The sequence below is a fragment of the Chroicocephalus ridibundus genome, chromosome 7 (genome assembly GCF_963924245.1).
Source record: "Chroicocephalus ridibundus chromosome 7, bChrRid1.1, whole genome shotgun sequence".
NCBI lineage: Eukaryota > Metazoa > Chordata > Aves > Charadriiformes > Laridae > Chroicocephalus > Chroicocephalus ridibundus.
The window spans coordinates 587265-613473 of NC_086290.1; the positions used below are offsets into that span (position 1 = coordinate 587265).

Genomic DNA, 26209 nt, shown 5'->3' on the forward strand with positions numbered 1-26209 from the left:
GCTTCATACGAGCGCAGCGTATGTAGCTGTAGGAAAGCCTTAGATGACCTAGAGGACTCCAGCCTGAATCATCCTGTGGAAAGGGAGCAGATGCGGGTTCCCATGCAATTTGGCACTCGTCCTTTTCAGAGCTGATTCTGTGGTTCCGAATGACTATTTGGGCTCTATCAGGACAAGCCAAAAAGGTGCTGACCTTGTTCTCTGTTTCCAAGGGTACCTCTAGTAGCCTAACATGGAGCTTTGCCACACAATAGGAATTTTACTGCTACTTATACCAATTTGTGGTGCAGATGATGTGCGCCACACAACACCAAGCCCAGGTGGTCTGTGCTGTCCCAACCATGAAACATGAATTAACACTTCATGTCTATTACTTGTTGGGATTTCCTACCCGCTTTGCGGAAGAACCAGTAAGAACTGTGGGACAAATGTATGTAGATGCGTTCCGTGAGTCCTTGGTGTATGCTTAGGATTTTTTTTTTTTTTTTTTTTACATTGAATTCCTTCAAATAATATTTGAATCTCTAGTCATCTTGTGATCACATTTCTGATCATGCATCCCTGGGTGCTGCAGCCGCTGTAGCTTTCAGTTGCATGGTGACACCACCGTGACAATGCTGGCAGTTCCGCGGTGCTGGAATGGCGTTCTGGTCTCGGCTTCCTCTGCTTACCACACCAGTTTTGCAGTACTTCTTTTGCTGTGTAGCATCTTCATTTGTGAAGTTATTTTTCTTGAAGGGAGCCTCTAAAATTTTTTCCCAGACATTCTTAGAATCAGTTGTGAACCGTTTGAAGAAAAAAAAAAAAACAACCAACTGCAAACCATAACAAAAATAGAGAAAGCCGTGCAGAAATGTTGCAGAGATTAATAAAGCTCTGAGAGATTCTGAAAGTGTATTGGGATCGGGTCATTTCATACGGTTGGAAGAGTAAGCTAGAGACTCAGGGTGGGGATATCAGAGGATTTTCTTTTTATGCCTTTAGTTATGACAAACAGCCCTGACTTTATCACACGATTATTGGTAATTCTTGCTTAGAATTTGAATTCTAGCAGCTTACTGTATCTGCGTAGCACAGTGTAGCCTGGGGGGATAGTGACCTGGAGCTCTCCGTAGTCATTTAGTGACACTGTTCCTCCTGGTCACTTTATGTCCTTTTGGTCGGTAGCGTGTTCTTGCCTCAGTTCCCAAGGACGAGTCTTAGTCCTTGCGCGAGTTCCCCGTGCAGCCCGTCTCCATGCCCGCCCGCCATTGACCTCCCTGTGCGGTGCAGCCGCTGGAGCGGCTCGGTGCCAACTCGTCCTGTCACCATAGGCAGCTTCAGCATCTGTGTATAAGGTAAGTGAGCGTTGCTTAGAGAGAAAAGCTGACGTGGTGCTGGGCTGCTGTGTGCTAGTTTAATGGGAATTCCTGAGGAAAGTCCCCCCAAAATTGTTTTGTCATTAAAAGAGATGTATCTGTAGCATTAAATACATGGTAAATACATTATTACTATTCAGATGTTCGAGTGAAAGAACTAATTTATTACTTTAATTAGTTTGTAGTGTACTTTACATTATTGTAATATGCAATATTGAAATAATGAACTGAAAATAGCCATGTACACATTCTGCTCAGCACAGCGATTTAATAATTCACTTGGCAAAAGCTCCTCTAATAATACATGGACTGTGAAATGTACTTGAAATGCTGGTTGTAATTAAAAACTTTTAGAACTTAATGTTGGCAAAGCTTGTACCGCTAAAATGTAAGCTTCTTTGTGAAACAGGCAATAGGGGTTCCAGTTTTCAGTGTAGTTTTCAATATTACTTTAACTACTAGGATTTCTTTAATATTTAAACAGAATGTTTACCGTTGACACAGTAAACTCTATCCTTCTGATTTTGCACTCGCAGGAATGAAAGAATGCAATCAAGAACACGTTAATTTTTTTGTGTGCATTCTGTGGTCCCAGATTACTGCCTTAGGGTGTCAGGATTATTGTTTGGGATTTTTTGTGTTCTTCAGGTCTGCACGATACTACCTCTGGAGGAAAACCCTGATGGATACAGTGGGTTTTCTTGAGAAACTTAAATTGTAGGAATGCTGAAAATTCAGCCACAGCGCTTCCTCAGCTGTTGGGCGCCCTTTCCCTGCCTGCCCCTTGTCGCTGCTGTGTGTTTTGCGGCAGTGCCAGAGATGCTCCGGTAGGGCTGGGCTCCCCCCGCCGCGGGGCAAGAGCCCGCAGCACCGTGCAGTTGGCAAGGCAGAGGCAGGCGCCGGCTGGGTCGCTGTCAGAGGCAGTCCACTACATCCTCTGTTAGCGTGAGTTAAGATAGTCTGGCTCCTAGCTTTTGAACCTGTGACAGGATGGAGAGGGGACTGGTTTGGAAATCGACTCCTTCCGGCTCCTGGCGTCTCTGCGGATGGTTCTCCCTGGAGCAGTTCCCCTTTGTAGCCAGGCTGGCACACAAAATAACTCCGGGCTGTGGGGCTAGAACTGCCCTCTAGCAGAGAGATGTTTTAATGTTCGAATGGCCTTTAAAAAGTGAAATATTTTGACATTTGAATCATCTGTTTAATTCCTAATTTTTTATATTTCTTGCATAATAAAACACTTTAATTCAGCTCAGCTCTGTTAAGAACATTTTATCCTGTATGACTTTAACTGTTCATGTGGGGAGAACATGGCGTAATGCCAACCTACTGAATAACATTTCATAAATATTTTGTGAACAGCGCTTTTCTGGGTTTTTACACATTTTTATTTTTTTTCCCAATAGTGAATAATTTTTTAAAGGAGGCGACTCCTCTTCTGCTTTAACAAAAGGCATGGATTACACGAACGTGAGAGGGGCACTGATAGTGTAAACTAACTTCATGTGCTGCTTACAGAAAATAATAAATGGGTCTTGTGGGAAGGTATAATCCAATGAAAACTTCCTTCTGTCATTCTGATTACCTGTTTTCTTGATCAGCAATGGGCTCATGCGTTTAGAAGAACTAACGAGATAAAAATGTGAAGCAGATTCTACGCACTGAGTGAATGGCTGTGTTTAGCAGTGATTTAGTGCGGTGTAGGTAGCGTTGTAGAAGGCAGTGGAGATACACGCTGAATTATTGGCACGTCAGTTTTGCCTGAGGAACCTCATTGCATGACTAATGTTTTGTCAGCTGAGTGAAGTTATATGTTTGATGCTTGGTTATGCTCACTTGTTTGTATGAAACCTGTTGAAAATCTAGATTGTGCCCCAATATTGATTTCTGCCTGGAATCCAAAGGTTTAACAGAAGAGCTATGTGCAGATAACTGGGGAAAGTGATTATGGCCTGTCATGACATTGGTGCATAATGTATGCCACACGAACAACTGCTAATCAAAATGAACGAATAAGGAGGCTTGAGATGATTTTGGACTAGTATCTGTCTCTCTTCCTGCTTTTTTGTTGTTTGCTTTCCTTCAATCGGTTGTCATCTCACCAGACTCTGCTGGGCTGGTTCTGTTCTCAGCATCCATTTCCAGTCTGTAGTTCCCCTGCAATACCAGTAAACAGCAACTTTTATTGAGACCAATTTAATGGACTCGCCGTGCTACCTAATGGCTGCAATCAAACAACTAAAAAAGATCCCTGGTTAATAGGTAAATTAGTATCTAGTGAAGACCAGTAAAGGATCGGGAGGGTTCTCGGGCTTGGAGGAAACAGAAGCTGCATCGTGCAATGAGCCCACTTACATTGGCGTTTGTCTGGCTATTGAAGAGAGTTTGAAAGGAGCGTGAAGCAGGATGTAGGAAAATACAAGCTTAAAAAAAAGCTTTTTTCTGTTACATAGTTTGACTGTTACCTCACTTCAGTTCAGAAAATCTCAATGATGTTATTACAGAAGTTTAAAGTTCCTTTGAATGCTTCTGCAGTTTATTCTAGCTCCAATCTGAGTAGACTTTTGGTGGTTTTATTCAATTTCTAGTTATTGTTAGACTTTAAGGCTTCACTGTGTGTTTTTGCTTCAGTCTGTTTCAAAAGTGAGGTAGAAACAATTCCATGTTCTCCCATACTCATTTTCAAAATGTTCCTTTTTAAGTTTATTAGTGTAGCAAGTGAAGGGTAACTGAAACAATTTAGCATTTTATTTTAGATTTTTAAGCTGCTAAAATGCATGAGCAGACTGCTGCCAAAATTGCTAAATAAAGATTTCTATTTAGACAAAGGCCTTGTGTTACAAGTCTCACAGCGTGTGGGAGGTTTCATTCAGGTGTTACAGCTGAGCTCCAGAAAACAAGGTCTTAGGAAAATGGACACCTTCCTTCTAGAAGTCTTTCAGCTGCTAGTGTTGTCATCTCACGTAGTCCTCGTTCTATTTTTATTATGGTTCCATATTTCTGTTTAGATGGATGGTTAGAAATCGTAATTGGCTGTTTTTGTGCTGAGTCACACACATTCTTCTGCTGACACTTCTCTGGGAACTTGCTCGCTTGAGGATGCGGAGCTGCTGTGGATTTCTTTGCCCATTTGATGGTATTCTTATTCCTGTATGGCTTAGAAATCCCCGTCAGTTTGTCATTCCCTCTGCGCGAGGCAGGCCCAAACCCGCTGCTTCCTCTGTAGGATCCAGCTGATAAACCTCTGCTACGTAGCAATTTTTTGCTTAAGTCCTTGTTTATCCATTTTCATTCTTGCCAAGCTAAGCGAGCTGTTTAGACCCCATCTAGTGCTGAATTTATCAGGGTCAGAACTAGAGAACCCTGAAATAAAGGTCTGACTACATCTTGCTCCTTACACTTGGCTGTTCCTCACCTTCAGCGGCTCTCCTGAGAACCCGCGAGAGTTCAGACAACTCTCCCAGGAAAGCGTGTTAGAGCCTCTTCTAGAGGATCTAGACCCACTTCTTTCCTGCGTTTTTGGTAGTACCCCCACACTGAGCTACATCACAAGAATCCTTGCTTTGCATATTCCTCAAGAAAATCCATTCCTGTTATGCCTAAAAACACAGCTAAATGCCTGATTTTTTTTCTTAGAACTTCCTTAAATCTTACAGGATCTGCTTGTGGACTTGATGTTTTTAACTTGTGAAAAACTTAAGGAAATAAGATCTCGGATGATAGGAGATAAAGACTTGAGTCCCAGAACTGAGCGTGGGGAGTGGTATGGGAGAATGATGTGAGGACTGAGCTGCAGAGCCAGTGTGTTCCTCCGTACCAGATTAATTCTTTGGCGTTAAAGAAAAGACAGTGGACAGCAGAGAAGACACTTCCAAGTGAATGTCTGGACACTGGAAGAGATGCTTTTCCACTTCTTGGTGATTTTCAAGTGGAACAGCTCCAGTGTCAGGGAACGAGAAGACCCTGATTCAAGCTAGTCTAGAAGAGAGGATGTTCTTTCTCATATTGGGGACAGCTGCATATAGGTCCCTGCCTCCATAAGTGCTGCATTATTTCTTTCTTACTGGAAACCATAAACATGGCTTTGTATTCCTTTTTACAGAAGAGGGAATTGAATGTGGATCTCCCCCAGTCTGGATAAAAGGGCTCAAGGTGTTTATGCAGTGATACTGCAGTCTTGATTAATCAAGTCATTAAATAAAAATTCGGGAACTGTTTGGAACATACTGCTTGAATGCATTAATGTGTTTTAGATGTCTGAAAGCATGATATTGCTAGGGGGGAAACATGCTACTTAGCAAAAATTTTTGCTCAGTACTTCCTTTAATAACCTGTTCTGAGGAAATTAAGGTAAATGATGCATATGCAGTATATATTCAAGTGGGACCAGTCGTATTTAGTTCTCTTTTCTGGAGAAATGAGATGATTTAATGCACATGCTTAGAGCTATTTATATTACAGTACTTATGTCTAAGGGGTATTGATGTTAATATGTCACTTCTAATGAATGGAAAACCAGGGTGGGGGAGAGCAGGTGGCTGTGCATCCCATAAGTGCTCCGTGTGCTCCCCAGTTCCTGCAGAAACTTCACATACCTGTGGCTGGCAGGGTAAAGGGCTGGGGGGATTGTGCTTTTTTCTTTTTTCTGCCAAAGAAGCATTACCCAGTATGTCTCTTGTTAACAATTTTATTATTGTTATGTATGTGAGATCCTATTAAGGGAGCATTTTCAAAATTCTGAGGAGAACGATCATATATGAAGAGTCATACCTGTGCTAATGAACACTGCAGTAACATTTTTAGTTTGTCTTTCCATAACGTGCAAGTTTGAATTCCAGTTTGAAATAGTTTTGTAAGAATAGCTAAAAGAAAAAACAGCTGTTTCTATGCTGTCTGCCGTTACGTTGCTGCACAGTCAAATACCTGTGGACAAGTGCAGTTTGCACGTGTGTATCCTAATTGGGCCCTCTTGCATATTTTCAAACATCCGTGCCCAATTGCAGTTTCCACACGCTTATGTTCCCCTCCTTGCAAACCATCTAACTGCTTTTTTTGACGGTCATTCAGTGCCATTAATACCTGCTGGCACAGGCAAACTTATCTCTGCTTCTACCCCACTGCCCCTAAAATAATTAGTAGCATCGTCCAAATAAGGTGGAGAGGGAGGGAAGTAGAGAGGTTTGGGTTTTCAGGATCTTGTGCCTTTTTTCTCCTAGCTGCCACTGTTGCTCTCTTCCTGTAAAATATCTAGTGAAGATGGCTGTTTCCTAGCTTCTTTTTTTTTTCTTTTTTTTTGTCTTTTTTTTTCTAGAAGGGAGATTTGAGAAGGTGAAACAGTTTTGAACAGGCCTGCACTGAGAACTAGTTACAAAAATGGAAGAAAATAGGTTAAAAAGAGTTTAATGCTCAGATAAATCATAGTTCTTACCTTTGGGAATGGAGTTGAATCTGGAAAAAGTTGCCATGTGCTCTGGGAGCGTAACAGTGTAAATGAGAGTTGCTTGAAGGAGCCCAAAACTCCATAGTTTTAATAAAAACATAAAACCACACCAGTTGATGCTTATGCCTGGGTATGGTAGCAAAATGCATTGAACTTTTAAAGATAAACTCGGGTTGCAGGAGGCAAAAGTAGCTGTTGGTTAGTCTGTGCATGCACGACATTCATTACAGGCAGAGTATCTCTTTAATAAGCTATCTTGAAATCTTTTAATACAGAGAGAGTTTACTTTTTCAACCACTGTAAAATTTCATGTTATTTTCATGTTATTACTTTGCCTGCACTACATGAAAAGTCACATCAGTGTTTAGTCTATTGAGACACTTTGAAACCAACAAAATATAATTGTTATTTAAGCAAAGCAGCAGGGCAAACACGGCATCAATCGAAGATGCAACTCGCTGAGAACCTCAGACCACAGGGAGCACTGGACTTGTGAACAAAAATCTTTCACAAGCACAGAACAGAAAAATTAATAGAGCCTGTACGCACAGCTAATGAAACGTAGTAAAGGTGGAGAAAAAATAAGTATTTTAATGTCTTAGTGTTAAAGTACTTATTGTAGTATAGAAAACCAGATGAAAAATGGCTGAAATTCTTGTTCCTTTGAGGAATGCAGCGTTGTGTTAGCAGTGGACAAATCCGTTACAAAAAGAGCTGGCAAGCCAACAAAAAGGAGACATCGTTGATCCTATTGAAAGCAGCGCGGAACAGAGGAGTGTCCAACTGGGGACCACGCGGCTGGGAACAATGGAAATACATCACTGCCCGTTACCCGCTACTGGGGACGTGGTGTCTTGTTTGACCAGTACAGTGTGTCAGGAATATGTCAGGGGTGGGGGTCTGGCCCGTTGAGTTTGTAAGAGGTGTGTCAGGCCCCGGAGGAGAGGTGGGATGGAGCGGGTCCTGCCCTGCGGCTGCCGGCAGCTGCGCTCCAGCCGAGGTCTCTCCTCCCGCAGAAGAGCGGGACCTCGGGTATACAACACCGTTACAGGCACCGCTCACAACCCTTGAACAGGTGTCAGGGGTCCTAGACTGATTTTGCATAGTTTGAAAGCTGACAAAAGGTGAAGTCTCTGTCACTGGAGCCCGTTGATTTCCGCAGGGTCCTCGTTGGAAGCGAGGTGCTGTTACAGGGATGCCCGAGTTGAAGGATTCTGGTCTGTGAAGGCTGGTCTCCATTTGTTCATAGGTTTGTTAAGAAATGTACATGTTACTGAAAGTCCAAGCGCTGAAGGGGAATTTAATATCTGATGTTACTGTGATGGTTTCGGCGATGTTACCTAAAATCTTTTCATGTGTGATTTTATTGCATACTATGCCAGGCAGCTGTGAACTGCACATTAACATGCGGCAAGGTGGTGCTTACTAATTGATTATGTATTGCTGATAGGATTATAAATCTTTGTTTGTAAATGCATGACATGGGATTCCTTCCTAGCCGCTGTCTGGCAGGCTCACGGTGTCACCAGCTCTGCTGCAGGACTGACTCTTCAACCGTTTCTCCCAGGTTCTCCAGTGGAAAGCACAGCAGGAAGAGGCTGCTCAACTACAAGCTGCTGTAGCTGCCAGAAGAAAAGAAAAGAAAGATGAGGAAGAAAGGCTGCAGAAAGAACGGGAAATGATTCGTAGAGCTCAGGACAAAGAGAAAGTATGGGAAACTTTTATACATTTTTGCATATGTTAGTGGTACGATTGCCTTTAAAATCTTTAACTGCTCTCACTACCTTGTATTCTTGTGAAGTATTTAGTGTAGAGACGGGCAAATGAATCTTGCTACTGTCCATTTCATCTGCCCGCACTTACACATCAGTTATGTTACTTCATTACGTTTCTAAAAGGAAAAAAAAGGTGTACACAAGTAATTGTACGTGACTATCTCTGTGTCACAAGGAATCAGCGCAGAGGCAGTGCTGGAGTTCTAACTCTTACAGATTTGTGCTTTTTTGCAATGTGGCAAAGACTGTGAAAGCTTCCAGTGCTGCAGTTAGGTGTGCTGCAATGCAGCAAATGAGCCTTACAGAATATTGTCTGCAGGGCAGCGTGCTGCACTGTGCAGCACTAGGACCTTACCTGGGGGCCGGCAGCACAATGGCAATATTAACCGTTTCGGCATGCTGGAAGTCTCTGTTACATTATTCTGAGTACTTATGTGGTGACTCCTTGGGAAATGGCTCTGATGCATAAGTCTAAACTTCAACTTAATAGAAAATCAGAAATTCACTATAGTGAATGTAATGCTTTTAGAAAATCAAGCTGTGTCACAGATGTATTTGTGTTGACCTTTTTATTTTAATGGTATGGCAAAACCCCAGGAAGTTGTTTTATTAAAATTTTACCTCTTTTTCTGATTATTTCTTACACTGAAATCTGTCTTCCTTAGAGTCCAACTCACCTGTGGTGTATTTGTTAAGACTGCATAATTATTTTTGTAAAAAATAAGTCAGAGAATTTCATAGATTCTTACTGCTGTGTCGTTCAAATGCTGATGAGCAAATAGTCTCTTACTCTGATGGGCCGCCTCGTGCTGGGGGGTTTGCAAGAAGGGTCGCTAAAAGCTGTGGTCTTACGGGGGGAAGAGGTCAAAGAGAGCGTGTGTCGTGTGTCTGGTGCCCAGCCCAAACCACGGCTTTGTAACAGGCCAGTTAAAAGCAGAGTTAAGAAATCAAGGCTTAGCTGTTCCAAATAGAGTATTTTTGCGACACGTGTCGAAGGCTTTAGTGACATCAGTATGTGTCACACTACAGAAAGCTTGTGCGAAAGAAGGAAAACAAAATCTTAATATGTTATCATGTTTTCTCTTTAGACTTCGCCTTCTTGTCTTTATTTATCTGCCATGCTTCTGTGTAACGTGTCTTACTGGGAGCAAACATGATGGGACTTCAACGTGACCAGTGAGACACCCTACAATTTGATGGATTCTCCTGTCAGTAGATGTGTCTATTGCAGTTGCAGTGATATTCCTTGCAGGGAAAAAAACCAACACAAAACTATCCATACTTACAGCAACTTGATTAAGTTGTTACTAAAACAATTTACAACGCTTACTAAAAGTAGAAAATAAGTTGTAGCACAGCAAAATTACTGACTTGCAGGCGGGTGAAACTGACTGCCTTAGCAGAAGAATGAAAAAATAAAGTCCTACAGTACTTGGAATTTCCCAATCTATTTTTATAGCACTCAAATATATTTTCCTTGCTTTGTCCAAAGAAACACGTCTTCGTGCCATGTCAAGTGGGTCAAGAGCAGAAGCCCTCGTGGCTTATTGTATTCGTGGTGATCGTTTGCGTAACTGTTGAATTCGGTGCTATCAGCAATTCTGCAAAGCAGCACTTGACGGGAAGCGCTACCTGGAGAACAGAAGTCTGAGCTGCTGAAGCCTTCTTGTCTCCAGATAGAGACTGGCATCTCCTTGTTATTTTCCATTGCTCCAAGTCCCCAGAGCCAAAATTGGAAAAGCTACCTAATTTCCAATTGATTTCATTTTATCTGTGAGTTCATTGTTCTGGATCACGATTGCGTTTGCATGTTGCGTGTATCCAGTTTCTCCTCTTGCCGAAGAAGTCTCTGCTTACGTTGGTCACCTGATTCTACTTTTTTTCTGCAATTTATCTTAAAGACGAAATATACATTCTTGGCAGAGCACAATCTTTCTGTTAAACTATGCTAAATCATATAGTTAGCAAAATTGCAACTGGTTGTCCAAAAGTCTCTAATATTTATCCTTAAATTTATCTGTAATATTTAAGACTGTCATTTTGGGTTCAGTAGTTGAGAAAGCCATATTTATGTGCTTGCAAACCATGCACTTCCAGAGAAACCCTGGCTTAGTTTAAATGAGTATTGGTTAACCATTAATTGTCTTATTGTAAATGTCACTGGTGAAATTTTTAGACACAAACCTCTCTAAAAAGACACAGGGGAATTTTTCAAGACTGGGTATGTGTATTATGTTACAAAACTGTATTGTGTATGTGATTTTTTTTTTCTTTTTTTTTCACACTAAGGTACTTTTCCTGGTATTTGTTCTTGGTTGTTATGTTGTTAGTGTTGTTATATGAATGGGTTAAAGTTATAAAATAACAAATTAAGGCAGAACTTCGACCTTTGGTGCTTGCATTCATCTTCTGTATAGGAGTTTTCAGGGTGAGATGTGATGGAATGCTGACTGGTCCGGCTAACGCGGAGGCTGTCGCAGGTGGAGCGTGTGATGGTGAGACTGTGGTTCCCCGCCAGCACTGGAAGCAGAGGCACAGAGAGGGGCAGCCCGTGTTTAACGACAGTTCGCTGCTTAGGTTATGAGGCTCTTCACTGCTGCTTTTCTTTTTGTTACAGCTCGTTCTGCTTATTTGTCTTTGCTCGCTGCGTTTGCAGCGGCAGGAGGCTCTAGAGGCAGGAGGAAGGGGAGCGGCTTGGTGAGGCTGTGGTGACCTCACCTCCAGCAATCTTCATCTTGTATGACGGTATTTTGGTTGTGCAAACTTTCCCCTTTCCTCTGGCCAGTGTGTCACGTCTATATAGAACAGTCCTCTGCCTGTGCACAGATGGGACAGCAGCTCTTTGAGGTCAGCGCTCATATGTTTCGTCGAGTGTACTACATCTTGGATCCTTAAAAAGCGCTGCTAACCTTATCCTGCAGCTGCTTTTCTGGTGGATGTTCTGTGGCAGCAAGAAGAATGTGTAAAATATCCGTGAGCAGTGTAAAAGAAATGCCTACACTCTACCTAGTTTGTAGCCTAGGCAAGGTATTTCAAGTACTTCCAAACCTGAGAATAGGTAAAATGATGTTAAATCTTAAATACCAATGCTACATTTGCTCTGTTCAACTGCGGATCAGATTTTTTCCTATATATTTAAATGTGGAATTTCAGAAACAGAGTTTATGAGAAAACCTTCAAACAATGTGGAATGCAAAAAGGGAATAATTGTGAAAGACAGTTTTATTTCATAAGTGTTAAGTATTACAAACAATATTAAATAAAAGCATTCTAAGAAATATGGTTATAGCTGTCCTTGTTTTCATGCCCTTCATGTGTAAAAATGGCCTATGTAAAGAAATGATTGGTTTATAGGTTGGGAATTCTGAAATACAAGCACTGTTTGGAAGACTTGTTTTATTCTGAATCATGATAGTTAAAGGTTTTTCTGCACAAAGTCAATCATATAAAGAGGATGGTATTTTGACTGCCATTTCAACTGAAATCTCCAAAAGAAGCTTAAATTCAATATAGTTCAGTGGCAGAAGTTATTTTTATTGCCATTTTATGAACCTTCTCCTTTGTGAGATTGTTACATAAGTAATTTTCGTTATAAGAAATTACCTGTATTTTGGGAGGTAGGATAAGTTCTTAGACCTTCACAGAAATGTTATGCATTTAATGGTGTAAAATCAACAGATTATTGAGGTATAATTTTAATTGCTCTTATAATTAATTTTATAATCAACATTTTCTTAGATTATTAAAATTCTTAAGATCATCTTAGATTTTTGCATCTTTTTCTAAAGCTTCTATTATTCCAGCTGTATTTTAAATTTTAGAAACATAATGCTGTTTTGTCAGTGAGTTACAAGTGGCAGTATTGTCGTGAGCTTCTGTCATCATAAACAGTCTTTTTGAAAACTCAGTTTTGATTTTCAAGGTAAACATTGTCTTTGTTTTGCTGGAAGCAATATTTTTTTTAGCGAATTTTGTAGCTTTTCTCTTTCTATTTGTCATAGCGATTGCCAAGAAGTCTGTTAGGCCCAAGGGCTTAAGGGGTTTCTGAGCTCTGAGGTCATATGAACCACCATGCTGTTCTCTGGCTGTTCTCTTGGGTTCTGATTTGGAAGTACGTTGGGGTATGTGTGTCCCAGCTTGTCTTTCTCTTCTGGTACCTGCACGTGGAATGGAGAAAAAAAGTGGAAATGAAAGAGTGAGAAGTACAACAGAGAGAAATTGCAAGAGTGCTGGCCATTGTAGGTCTACCACGTCCTCCTAACGCTTCTTGTTGGGATAGCAGAGCACTGGTATAATGCAGAAAAGAGAACGTATGATACCTCAGAAAATGGAATATATGATACCTGTTGGAGATGCCATGGAATATGAGTTGTATTACTGTGTGGTGGTGAGAAATCACAATTTCTCATTTTGCAACCAAGACCCCTCACCTTTCCAGATAAGCTTCCCTGCGCAGGTGTCCTAGTCTTGCTTGAGGCCTTTCTTTCTCACTCAGCTCTGGAAAAGCTTCATACTTACACGAGGACCACTCATATGCTGCTTCCTCTTCCTCAGCGGGCTCCCCACAGCCAAACAAACAGGGCTGGTGTGGATCCAGGCATTGGAGCTAACCTGGGGCATGTTAACTCGAGGAACATTCACTCACTTGAGCAGCATAGTTGAAGGTTTTGATGGCCGAGTAGGAAAGCAAAAGAGCAAATGAAAGTGGTAGTCTTCAGTTTGCAGAGCTGAAAATTCTGTCGGGGGGGCTCCAGACCCTCTCATTCTCCTAGTACATCTTTAGTTAGCACATACTGTTCTAAAATATAAATTTTGTTCTAAAAATATCAAAATTGGCTTTCTTTTTAACTTAATGCTTTTCTTACTTTATTTGTTCTCACTGCCTTGGCTTTTGAATGATTGTTGTTTTGTTTACTGTATTTGTTCAAACTCTAGTTGAAGAAGTACTGGGCTGAGAAACAGCTGAAGTGGCAAGAACAAGAAGAGAAAGATCTACAACGTCTGGAGGAATTAAGAAAATTAATGGCTGAACAAGCAGTTAAAGACAGAGAACGGTAAAAGAAATTAAATGTGAAAACCTATACTATCAATAGGAACTTCTTATAATCTAATTTGCTTTGATATCCCAACTTTCGAAATTAGAATACATTGAGATAAGTAATTATTTTTTTTTTTCCTTCCCATTTGGCAGTTACCCCAGTCCATATACCAAAGTTGCATCATGATTGTATCTTGGACGCAACTTATTTGTTAGTTTGAATTAATTCTTATCCGTCAAAAGTTTTAGACCTTTGTAAGCACTCAACTGTTGTAATCATGACAGGGTACGCACATTAAAACCAGCTCCCTTTGTGATTTTTTTTTAATTGTTGCTGGGTGATAAGACCTTCTACATTCCCATTTTGCAAAATGATTTATAATCAGGTTTGGCTTGTTTGAGAGGCAGGCAAGAGGAGCACATTAAGCACTTAGCAGCCTTAAAGATATTTATTATTCTTTTAGAGGGTCTTAAACCACGCATCTAGTTGTGGATGCTCTTCACCTGTTTGATGTAATTTAGGACTTCAGCCTGTTAACATTTGAATCCTGGCCAGGACCTTGTTGCAGAATATGGCCTTTGATGGCCTCTTGAAGAAATACTTGATTTCACAGAGGAGCATAAGAAAAACTGTCTGTAGTCTGGTTATAACTGCTCTCAAATCACAGGCTTACTATTTTACATAGAGGGAGATGCCAAATCGCATGGACCAGAAATGTAATTAAAATAGTGTTAAAGTACCATTGGCATTAGAATATTAAACTTGGTCTTAAGCATTCTGTGGGAAACACTACTTCAATCTTATTCTGTTACGATATCTTGCTGACAGCTAAATTTAAATGTCTGTATCCTTATGCTACAAATATATCTATAGCTTTCCTTAAATATACTGCAATGATTTAGCTCATAGGAAAAGAAAAACACATACTTGAATTTCTGAGTTTTCAGCAGATCTGATAGGAAAAAATGCCTTTTCTTTAAACCTGTGTACTGCACCGTGCCGTACGGCTGGGGGATGTTCTTTTCTTATGCTAATAAATGTAGCAGAATAAAATATAAGGAAATGGCACAGTTCATTGAGGAATGCAGGAAGGAAATAATCACACCTTCGGGCTATTATGAATCAAAAGTGGGTAAATGCTTAGCATTATGTTTCCCAGAATTGGCGTACTGTACAAAATAAACCAGTTTAAAGATAAATGCTTACTGTTTGTGGAGATTAATAATTCTTTGACATTACTTAATGCTTTTCATCTTCAAAGCCTTCAGAAGCATTAATCAAAGAAGGGCAGAGAGATGTTACTGTTATTAGCTGCTGCAGTGCTGTAAGTACGGTACAAGGCTTTTAACATGTTGTGCTGAACGAAGGCGGCCGTGCGGGCACAGTGATTTCGCAGTGCGGAACGGCAGTCCTGTACGAACGAATGGTGTTCTTACGAGATTCACCTGTTGCAGCACATGAATTGGTTTTGAGTCTTTGTAGAACTGATCATGAAACGTGGCACAGGCCCGTACCAGAGTTCTGATCTGGCACATCTTCAGTTTTTTTTGGGAAAGGAAAAGATTTTTGGATTGTGAGCTGACTTGTCTATTCTAAGTGCGAGATGTAGCCTGGATAGCGCATGGAGTTTGTAACAGGTACGATAAGATATTAAAAAATGGTCTGCTGGTACCCTGAATTCCTTTTGAAATGAATTTAAAATTAATTAATCAGGTTTATAAAAAAGAAAAATATTATCACAGAGTCACTGTGGTGCTCTGTTTATTCAGGTCTCACTTTGTAATTGCAAGATGCTGAATAGCCAGAGCTATGACCAGATCGAAGAAAAGGATTAAAGGCACCTGAAACTGGGGGTAGAATTTCCAGTGACTAAGTCCAAATTTGCTTTCTACAACTCCTCTGCTTACTGACTGTCTGACAGTGGAGACATTTAACTGATTGGACATTTAATTTCTTGGCCTGTAAGTTCCTAGGTGGCTGCAGATTTATGTTGCGTGCGTGTCTTAGAACTGTTGGATACCCACAGTTATATCCAGCTGGATATCCATCTGCTGGATGCCCAGCGCTTGCCTCAACACCCCTGGGTTTCGGTTATGTGAGCTCCCATAGATGCTGATCAAGTAAAAGATGGCGAGAGTAGTGTTCAACACAAAATCCTAAAAAGCAACGGTCTCAGCATTCAGAAACATGGGAGAGGGGAAGAGGATTGTGCCGTGATTTCTGCTTAAAGCACAATATCTATTCTGTATGAATTTTTTATCCAACAGTCATTTCATACGAAATTTGTAAAACAGCATTTTCATTTTAAAAAGTCATGGGGGCTGCAGTAAGAACCTAGATCTGCCCAGATCCTGTCAAATGCCCTGACAAGTACGCGAAAATCGTACTGCTTTTGCTTTCTTCTATTCCCATGTATTTTGTATTGTTTGTGGATAGTGGTCCAGCTATTAAAACAGGGGTGGAGGTGCCCTTACCCAGACTATTGTATATTCTCCATGGATGTGATGATTGCTGATAATGCAGAAAATGCAGATTTGGACTCCTTCAGCCTAAGAACCTGAGACTGAAGCTGTCTGGACAAGAGCTCTGGTTACTGGTTTGTATCATAAAACGTCTGGGCTGGCCACGTTTGAAGGGGAAAGCAGTAAGTTCTCGTCCTTTTTTTAATATAAATCCAAGGTTTAGTAGATGACAGCTCCAGAGAGAGAAATGCTCCAGAACCACAGCAGGTACTAGAGAAGTGGTGTGTGTTCCCCTTACTGGTGTGCAGCAGGACTTAACCCCGTGAGACTGGGGCAGCTGCCGGGACTGCTTCGGGGGCACGCAGTTAGTGCTGGCAAGGTATGTCTGCATGTGTCCCACCGAGAGTCGAGGTGTGGCACGGACATACATCTGCAGCATCCGGTCCTTTAGGTGAACGTAGGATCACGCATTCAGCTGTTCCCAGTGTCTTAAGTTAGGTCTACGTGCCTGTGTCTTCAGGACATGGAATTATAAGCTCTCTTTTAATGTGGTATTCAAGAACTACAAACTGCATTTCAGTCTTACTGTGCTTCAAGAATGAGCATCCAAGAGGGAGATGTTTGTCTGCTGCTCACAGTGCGCTTCCTTTTTTAACCTATGCAGTGAATTTCAGTCAGGTCCTGCATTGGGGCCTTTAGGGGTGGAATGGATCGAATAGACGTGACACCTTCTACAAGAATATTCCCCCATCCCACCCCAGGAACAGCTTTTGTATTAATGTTGCAAATTAATGAGAATTAAATCGGCATGAAGTTGTGCAAATATTTTCACTCGCTGGCTGTGAGGGATAGGTTGCCCGGCCCCGTTGTCCTGCGAGGCAGCGAGTGGGAGGCGTTGCGAGCGTTTTATCCCCACAGCTGCAGCTGCTGCTGCGCCGGGCCCCGAACGCACGGGCAGGGCCGGGAGAAAGGGTTGCTCTGTGCAAGAATTTTATCTGACAAATTAGCGTGTAAAACACTTTCTCTCTCAGCTGCCTTGTGCCTCGGTGACTCTGCGCGTTGACGCAGCCTGTCACGGCTGGAAGCGCAAGCAGAGCTTCTGAGCCACTGCATAATGCTTCCTGATGGGTATATGAGATGTATTCAGCTGACAACAGTTGACAGGATAAGTTTTGATATAGGGGAAAAAACCTATCTCTATTATAACCCAATTTTTTAAAGTTCTGTTAGAGTTTTCATAACAAACATAGTAGTGCATTTTTTCCTATTGAATATTTATGAGACAGCGTCTGAAAGCAGAGTTTTAATGAAATTATGCTTATCAAAAATTACATAAGTACGTACCCACAATACTTCAAAAAGGTAGCTTCACTGAAACTAATCAGCTAAGCTCATTTTTCAGCTGGTGATTTATTAAAATTGTTACTTACCATGGTACTTAAAGTAAAATTGTGTATTAAGGCATTTTAATTTTAAGCTTTTCTATAAAATTGAGTTTACTTTGAAGAAATAATAGCTAAAATATTGCTAAGTATAATAGAGTGAAAGAGAATTAACAACTTTATTTGGATGTTGACACGGTAAAATCAAAGCTCAAGTACACATTTAAAGCTAAGTATAAAAGGTATTGGAAGAATGTTCCAAATTAGGAACACAACGTATGGTTGAATATGTATTTACAAGGTTCTCTGCCTGCCCTGGGTGTAGATTTCATAGCTCTGCCATGGCCCTCTGACAACGAAACTTAATCTTTGTTAATACTGGCCTTGGTCTCCCCGTCTCCTTGGGATAACGCAGTCATGAAAACGGGAATCTGCCTCTTAGGAGCAACAAATGCTGCATCCAGACGCCAAGTCCCTGCGCTGCCTGTCAGCGACCCTGGCAGTCGCTTGCAGCCCCTTACACCAATTCTAACCGGGTACGGAAATGTCCTAACGCGTTTCCATTTAGCAATGCCCGGCGTTCCCATGAACAGGAAAACTGCTGCAGTAGAGACGAGGCATTTGAAAGGAGGCCGGCGGACGCGCCCCTCGGTTTTCCTTCTTGGTAACTGGCACGAGTTCCCAGGGTGCGGGATTTCCTGTTTGATAACCTGGAGTGTGTTAGAACATGTGCCATAGCAGTCAGCACAAGCAGAGTGAAAGGTTTTCAATATAATATAACCTTTGTCATTTTTTTCAGAAAAATATGAATATCTGCTTTTAATTGCATTTTCTTCATGTAAAAATCAGATTAGGCTTTCTCCTTGCAACAAAACTACCTCTGAAGATGACTGCTGTCAGCATTCACCTGCCTAAAATGCAGCGGCTACAGCAAGAACGCGAAAGCCTCCCTGGGGGAGCCTCAGGCAGCTTTGGGCCGCTCTCTTGGGACAAATCTGTTTGTGCTGTTAATTGTTATGGGGTTATTGATGCAATGGTCTTTTCTAGCTACCAACATCACTGTACATTTAGTTCTGGTTTTTGCAGTGTATAGCACAAGTAATATACTCCTTGGAGCTTACTAAAATTTCAAGAGTAAGAAAATAAAAATACATGCTTTACGGTAGCTGAAGCAGCTCTTTCTTCTCCATTTCTCTGAAAGCAAGTTAAAATTTGAAGGGCAAAAGAAGGATAATTCTCTGACTGCAAAGCATGGCAATGGCAACTCCTCCATAAGGACTGTAAGCGACATACTGGAGAATACCCCACGGCTTCCTAAGAAACGGAGTTTGGCAGTGGACGGGGGGTTATCAGGAAATACAGTCAGGGTAGTGCTGTCAGGGCTGTGAAAAACTGTTGCTAAAAGTTGACCCGCAAAAATAATGCCGTAGGTAAATTTTCAGGATTATTTGGGCTAATCTGTAGTTTTTTCTTGAAGAAGGCTGTAATTCTCAAGTTTTCTTGCTTCTTCCAGTAACAAGATTGAGAGTGATGTGTTTCTTTTAATGGAAAGGATTACAGGAAAGAGTTCTGCCATACACAGATGTCGGAGAACATTTCTTCTTGGCAAAGGAAATAGGGAAAAAGAGAGTAGCAGGGCTATATAAAGCATGCTGGAGAAAATCTGCATTCTAGAAATGAAATCTGAAAGGTTAGCCAAGTTGTTTAAAGAAACCCAAAACAAAGGCCAAAAACAAATAAAAAAATACAACTCCACAAACCTCTCTTCTCCAAAAACTACGACCCAAAAAAGTCCAACAAAAGTAACACATTCAAACGAAAAAAGTATTTTTTGCATTTTTTGGGTGTTTTGGTGAACCACTGTATTATTATTATTAGGTGGATATAGAAAACATCAGACTAGTTTTTGAACTGAAATAACAGAAATTTAAAATTGCACCTGACCGATGTTTTTTCCATTCGCGTGTGTGCTGTTTTGCAGGGTAAAGTTTAGACAAGCATTGCTAGAAAAACGGTTGCTGGAGAAAAAGGAACTGGCCCTACAAGAAGCACATGAAGAAGAGGAAAAGGAGAAATGCCTTGAAGCGCTCCGACAACAGGTGGGTTTGTTTCCTGTGTCCAGTATTTTCATATGCAGCAGCGGTACCAACACATACTGTCGTAGCACGTGAGAGATAAGAAGAACAATCTATAAAAAGCAAATAAATGGCAAAGTTAAAACGCACTTTCGGTCTGGCTCTAACAGTAATTCTGTCATGTTACAAATCCTGTGTGCTTTGTAACTCCGACAACAGGAACATTATGATGTTAAATTGCGCTGTAGAAGCTGTTGATATCTGAAAATAGATACTATTTTTTCTGGGTTGGCTGTGATTTCTCTTTTTCTTTGTTTGGTTTTTTTTTTTTTGGTCTTTATTTTTTATATAATCTTGGGGTCTACCTTGAGTCTTAGGCAAGATTTATGTAATTTAACTTACAGACCTCGGATGAATTTTCTTTAGAGAGAGATTTAACTCTTTGTTAAACTTTTGCATGTAATTTTAAAAAGGACATCCCAGAAAATGCTTACTAATGATTGTCATAGTAAATGTAGTGTTTGGTTTTTGTTCGTTTGGGTTTTTTTTTCCTACTGCTGACTTTTGAAGAAGTAATTCCACTTTAATTTATATTTTTATATCGAATCCCCTTGGTTTTTCCCTCCAAAGATTAAAAGGAAAAAACTGGAGTTCATGTTCTTTACACTCCAGGGACTGCAGCCTAAATGTGCAGCCAAAGGAAAATAAGGGAGGGAGAAAAGGTGCATCTTCAAACCCTTTTGATTTTGGATGATTTGAAGAGCACTACTGCAGCAGCTTTCTCCCCGGGACTGCCCAGGGTTAAAGATCCGGGATTTGACGCAGCCTTGACCTCACCTTCAGCACGTCCTTTGGCTTCGGGATTAACCATCCCAGTACGGTGTGCATGCCGGGGAAATTCCTCCGCAGTCCCTCGTGGACTGTTTGTGGCCGTATAAGTGCTTTCACTCCAGCATTTGGCTGTACAAAGTCAAGAAGAAAGAAAAATATAACAGAGTTCAAATACTCCAAGCCATCTTCTGTAGGGAGGGCTGAGCATAACAGGAATAAGTAAACCTGAGGGATCGTCGGTCTGTTACTTCAGTCATTTTTTCAATGTTGAACTCGGGCTTATTTCCAGTCAATAGTACTTTATTTTTAATAATCTGATTCAATAAAATATTTTGCAGTATTAATGGTGTTATTTTAGGTTGTCAGTGCATTTTTAGTAATAACTCCATGATGTCTTTTCCGAGTTACTGGTTGAATTGCATTGTCTTTTGTGTCAGATTGTACAAGAGGCTGGTTGAGTCCCGATCTGGTGAGCTCTTCTGAGTGACCAAAGGACGAAGTGCTCTAGAACGCCTTTGGCGGGGACGGTAGAGTTCCCACTGCATTACGTGTTTCTAACCAACGGTTATTCTCTGTGTTTCACACGGATGAAGCACTGCTTCGTAAAATATGCCCCTTGCTTGTATGTGGAAAAAAAATATCTTTGGTAAAGCCATCCAGTCTGTTTATTTTGACAGCCTGTAAATACAAAGATGATATTTTATTAAAGAGATGGGGAAAAAAATTTATCATACACGATTTAAAATATTTTTTCTGGTTTTAACCATTCAGATGGTGTCCTGACTCTTATTATTTTGCTCATGCATCTTTCTGTATTTTTCAAGGTAGTATTAGCCCATATCTGAATATTTTAACCCAAAGAAAATAAGCAATGAAAAAAGGATCTTAAATCTGTAGACCCTGAACTTGACTCTTGCACAATATACTGTCTGACAGAATCTTTGATACTGATGGAGCCACAGGAAATTAAACAGTTAAAACAGACACAATTAAGAAAAAAAACCCAAAGAATTACGTTATTTGTGGCATATCACCCAATGGGATTGTCCATGGCTCGGTAAAAATTGTGAACTACTGCTCTGAACACCTTTGTTTCCATCAGAAGAAAAAGAAGAAAGTTTGGACTTCCAGGAATGTGGGTATTGCTAAATGATGAGTCTGCGGGTTGCTTTTGGTTACTGGTTTTGAGTGTCAAAGTGGGGGATGCGGTGGCTTCTCTCGTAGCATCCCTGCGGAGCTGAGGTCTCCTGCACAGCGGGACCGCAGCTGGGTCACCGTGCACAGATCGGAGCGCAGGTATTCGGGAAGAGCTGGCATCTGGGAGCCTCGAGCTTATTTCCTACCAGGACTGTGGTGAGGCGGCAACGTAAGCTCCCTCTTCCCAGAAATGCCGTCAAGTCTCAAGTTTAGGTTTTCGAGGAGTGGCAATTGGCACTCACGCTATGCAGGTTATTCTGTGTTAAGCTGCCCACGCAGCAGGCGATTCTCCACTTTACAGCAGTTCTGGGCGTGCACGGTGCTGCATTACGTCCAGCCAAGTAAATTGTCCCCATGGGGAAACATGAAAAAAAATCTCCCCAATTATTATTCTCTGTCAGAGTGGGTTTACTCTGGATTCAAGTTTTAAGCTTTACAACTTTTATACATGGATACAAGGTGGTTTAAGACAACTTGTGAAATTTTTAAATCAGGTAAATGATCAAGTTCTCCAAGGGCGTGGGTTATTGAAAGCAACCTTTTCTCACCTTAGGTGTATGCAGATAAGAGTAATTGTTATTTTCATATCGTGTATTTTAGGTTGCCGTTGTTGCAAAACTAGACCCAGCTAGAGTAGTGGCTGATACGGCGGCATCTAGAGCTCGGGTGGGCATTGGCACCAACGAAGAGTTGGATCTTCAGAAGCCACTGTTTAAGTTGCATACATACAGCGAGCAGCAGGTAGGTGTCTGGGATCATACTGTATAGGTCAGCATATGCGCGTGTATCTCGATAGCCATATATGATAGCATCAATAATACAGCCTAAGTAGCAATGTTAACAGTAGAATATAGAATATAATGCGTGTAAAAATAAAAACATTAGGAGTAATAGGTGGGGAAATCTCTGACCCAACATAGGCGCTGGAGCAGCGCCAGAGCCGGAGCACAGAGGCCCGTCCGTGCCCCCGGGCGCTCCCTGAACAGCATCTCCCGCTGCCGCCGCTGGGAGAGGATACGGGCGTAAAGGGGCCGTTGGGCATTTTGACCGATCTGTTTGCTGCTTTTTCATTTCAAAACTCTCCCCTTCCACATTTTTATGCATTTATTTAAACGAGTGCCTCCTTTTCACCCGCTCCAGTTTGTGTTGGGCTAAATATCTGAAGTGAATTGACTCAGCATAAACATTCCCCGGCTGTATTCCAAAGAGCTGTGTCACAGGTAACTCGACTATGGGGCGTTCTTGTTTCTTGGGAGATTGTGCACAGGATCAAAACTCTTCACAAGCTGAAAATTAGTGTCTTGACTATCTTTACACTATTGCTGGACTGGAGATCGGTTGGGATGTGATATGCAAGGGCTAAAGGAGAGGAAACCGGTGAGGTGTAAAGGAAGCAGGAAACTGAAGTAACTGCGCTTCTGTTTTGAGGTCACTGGGATCGCTGAGGACGGTGCTAGCTCGATTTCAAATGGAATTAAGCAACGTAGGGGAGGATTTTTTGATTCCCTTACTGTTCTCCATCTGCTCGGTCCATGCGTTTGAAATTATTCCCACTCTGGAATTTGAAAATTATGTTTACAGAAAGAGAAGTGCTATGATATAATTCTACGGCATAAAAGCTTTCTCTCAGCACTAAGCTGAAATTTGACAATGTCTATAATTAAGCTTGTCCAGCACTTCCCATTTTAAGACATTTTTAAAGCTTCCCAGTTTGGTAACGGAGACGTGGTACGAGAGAGGTAGTTTTTGTTTGGCTATTAAAATTTACCCAAATCTGACCGATGTACGAGGTTCTGAAAAGCCTTATCTTAAAAATGCTCTGGACGTGTATTTGGGATCGATACCTGAATTCTCAGAATATTCTCCCCATTCGGACTGCAGCCAGGTCCAGTACTGCTCGGGCTGCAGCAGCGAGTCCTGCCGAGCATCTTGGCGTGCTCCATCCCCGAGCCGCCGCGGGTGCGGATGGCGTTGGTCTGCCCGGCGGCTCTGGGCACTGTGGCGGGCGATGCTAGACTGAAGGCAACGTGTCTCTCACTTGTGGGCCCTGCTGCGGCCCACGGAAAAAAGATTTGAAAGAGGCTTATGAATTCTGTCAAATAACCTTTGGACAAATTTTAGAAGTAATTTCCCTGGGCACTCGTTGTTGTTTCGTATGTTAAAATGGAAGCGGTACTGCCGTGTAGCCACTGTGAGACTGCGTAGCTGGGAGAAAAGTCATAAACGCGTTTGAAGCAGTCGGATTCCGTAGAAACAAACAGGAGGGGATTAAAAGCCTGGTGCTGAGCACGGGGCTGTACTGGTGGGGAACGTCAGAGAAGTCCAGCTCTTCAGTGAGCAGGCTGAATCCAAAGTCACTCGGTTTCTCATCTGCCCCTTGAGTTTTGCTGAGGAGTGACAACCAGGGCTCTTTGTTGAAATCGTTTGTGATCATTAATATTAAAAGTGGTAATATCAAGATGTGTGCAGTGAGATCAGGCTTTTTCACTGTAGAGTTTGTCTGCTTTTGAAAGCTTTATTTTATGACCATAATTTTCTGACTGTCTTTCAAAACTTTTAAAACATATACATCCACAGATAACCTGTAAGATACACTGCCTATGTGAGGAAAGTATTGTTTTATTTCCATTTATCATTGCTGTCATTTATTTTAACAGATCATTTCTGACCCTAGACTTCGTGTTGAGCTAGCTCTTCGAGAAGCTGGACTTCACAAAACGCTTTATGCAAAAGAGATTTTACCAAAAATTCCTCCACTGAAGGTTCCAAGAAGAGATATGGAATCTACGGCTTTTAAAATGTAGCGTGCCTCTCGTATCAGGAGGAGAGAAGCTTCGGGGGGATTGTCTGTAGTGCGGAAACTTTGAATAAACTTCCCTTAGGCTGTGCCATAGAACTACTTAGTTCTCAGCGTGTGCGATCATTCCAACAACGGTCGCGCCGTCCTCCTGCAGCGTGACGCCGTTTTACGCCTGCCTTGGCGAGGGTTCGAGAGGTTCGGTGGGTGTAGGCTGCTGTAGTGTCATTCCCCGTGTCCCTTTCACTGGGAGAGAGGACGCCTGTGCCGGGCCGTCTCCTACAGGCACTACAGCCCCGTCTGATGCGTGGCATCTGCGTGGGAGCTCTGTTTTTCAATGGGCAGCATAAATCCAAAATCGCTTTGCAGAACAGTCGCTTTAGATTATGTTCCGATACGTGAATACGTCCCGCAGGTTGCTTGAGAATTTGATTCTTTTAGTTATAAAATCTTCATTATCATGAATGTTTCTATTATTCCTTGATTACTATAAGAAGAAACTTAACCTTTGTCTATATTTAGAAACCAATTTACTGCATCATGTTTACTGCAATCCAGTCATGCAATTTCATATTGCAGATTAGTCTTTCAGTATAAATTAAAAATAACGTTTCAGATCTGGGATTTTTATTTTGGAGCTGAAACTACTGAATATGATTCTATTAAATGAAAAGGAAATTGATGCCATTTCATTTTGTAACTGATTATGTTTCCAAGCCTTACGTAAGATGAGTATAAAACGCAAGTTACAATTAGCAGTTTAACCAAAAATTTCTAAGGATGATGAATATCAGAAAGATCTGAACATCCATACCTGTGTATCTAGATAATTATGGGAACTTCATTAGCATAATGCTGTAATGGCTCATAGGAGTTAATGGATGCCATACCTACGATGCCTTGTGAAACAGACAGGAATTCCTCCCTGCCGACGCCGGACACTGAGCACAAGGGCGGTGGGGGTCCTGTCCGCCTGCGCCCGCCGAGCCCAGGCTGCGGGTCCAGCGGACGCCGAGAGGTTTTGCTGCTGTCACTCTGTGCCCCGGCCTTGGCCGGCACCGACCGCGGGCACTCTGCTCGCGCGTCTTCAGCGGCTGCACCACGTGTTTTGCCGTCAGAGACAAGCCGCGTTCAGTGTTCTCACCTCAGACTGACACTGACGTTGGCAAAACCTCGTAGCACAAGGCGGATCTGAGCGGGGCGCTCTGAGCGCCTGGGAGGGGGAGTGCTCTGGCCTGGGCGTTCGGGGGTGCAAAGTCAGAACAGACGGGGACGCTAAGAAGGGCGCCAGAGGGTCCGGGGAAGAGCTGGTGCGGCACACATTTAGGAACAGGAGCGACGCAATCTGAGTGTTGAAGCTAAGGTATTTTAATGGGGGGAGAAATGCTACAGAGACTGCGCAAAAGCCGTGGGAGCTGGCGGTCTTCTGGATTTAGCTTTTGCATGTTTGTGCTAAAATTACGATTCTGTGTATGTTTGTGCATTTTATTTTGGTATCTCGTTTGGGGTAACTCAATATTTTTCAAACAGACTTGGCCAGCTTCACAGCTCGGTGGATGTTCCCGCAGGGGAGAGCAGCATTGCTTTTCTTCTCTTTTGGAGACCAGGTTGGCTTCTAGACCGCTTCCCAGAAACGGAAGATCCCAAACTTAAGGCAGTTGATTTTATTTTTTTTTTCTTGCCTTTAAAAGCAGATCTACAAGATAATTTCGGTGGTGCAAAATCTTTGCAGATTATAGTTGTTTCTTCATCTTTTATGCGTATCAAGACATTTATGAAAAAAGAACTTTTAAATGAAGCAGTCAGTTGCTTTCAAAATAAAGGACGCTGATTTTAGGCAGTGTCTTGTCTTCACA

The 26209-nt window shown here is 41.8% G+C and overlaps 1 protein-coding gene across 1 annotated transcript in view; it reads left to right on the forward strand.

The window, feature by feature from the left end:
- Window positions 1-24716, forward strand: part of CCDC148 (coiled-coil domain containing 148) — a 71406-nt gene extending 46690 nt beyond the window's left edge. Inside the window, exons 12-16 of the mRNA XM_063342442.1 lie at window positions 8363-8503; window positions 13506-13624; window positions 19435-19552; window positions 22157-22297; window positions 24214-24716. Coding sequence (XP_063198512.1) covers window positions 8363-8503; window positions 13506-13624; window positions 19435-19552; window positions 22157-22297; window positions 24214-24360 — 666 coding nt within the window. The 3' untranslated portion in view covers window positions 24361-24716. The remainder of the gene's footprint in view (window positions 1-8362; window positions 8504-13505; window positions 13625-19434; window positions 19553-22156; window positions 22298-24213) is intronic.
- Window positions 24717-26209: the final 1493 nt, after the last annotated feature.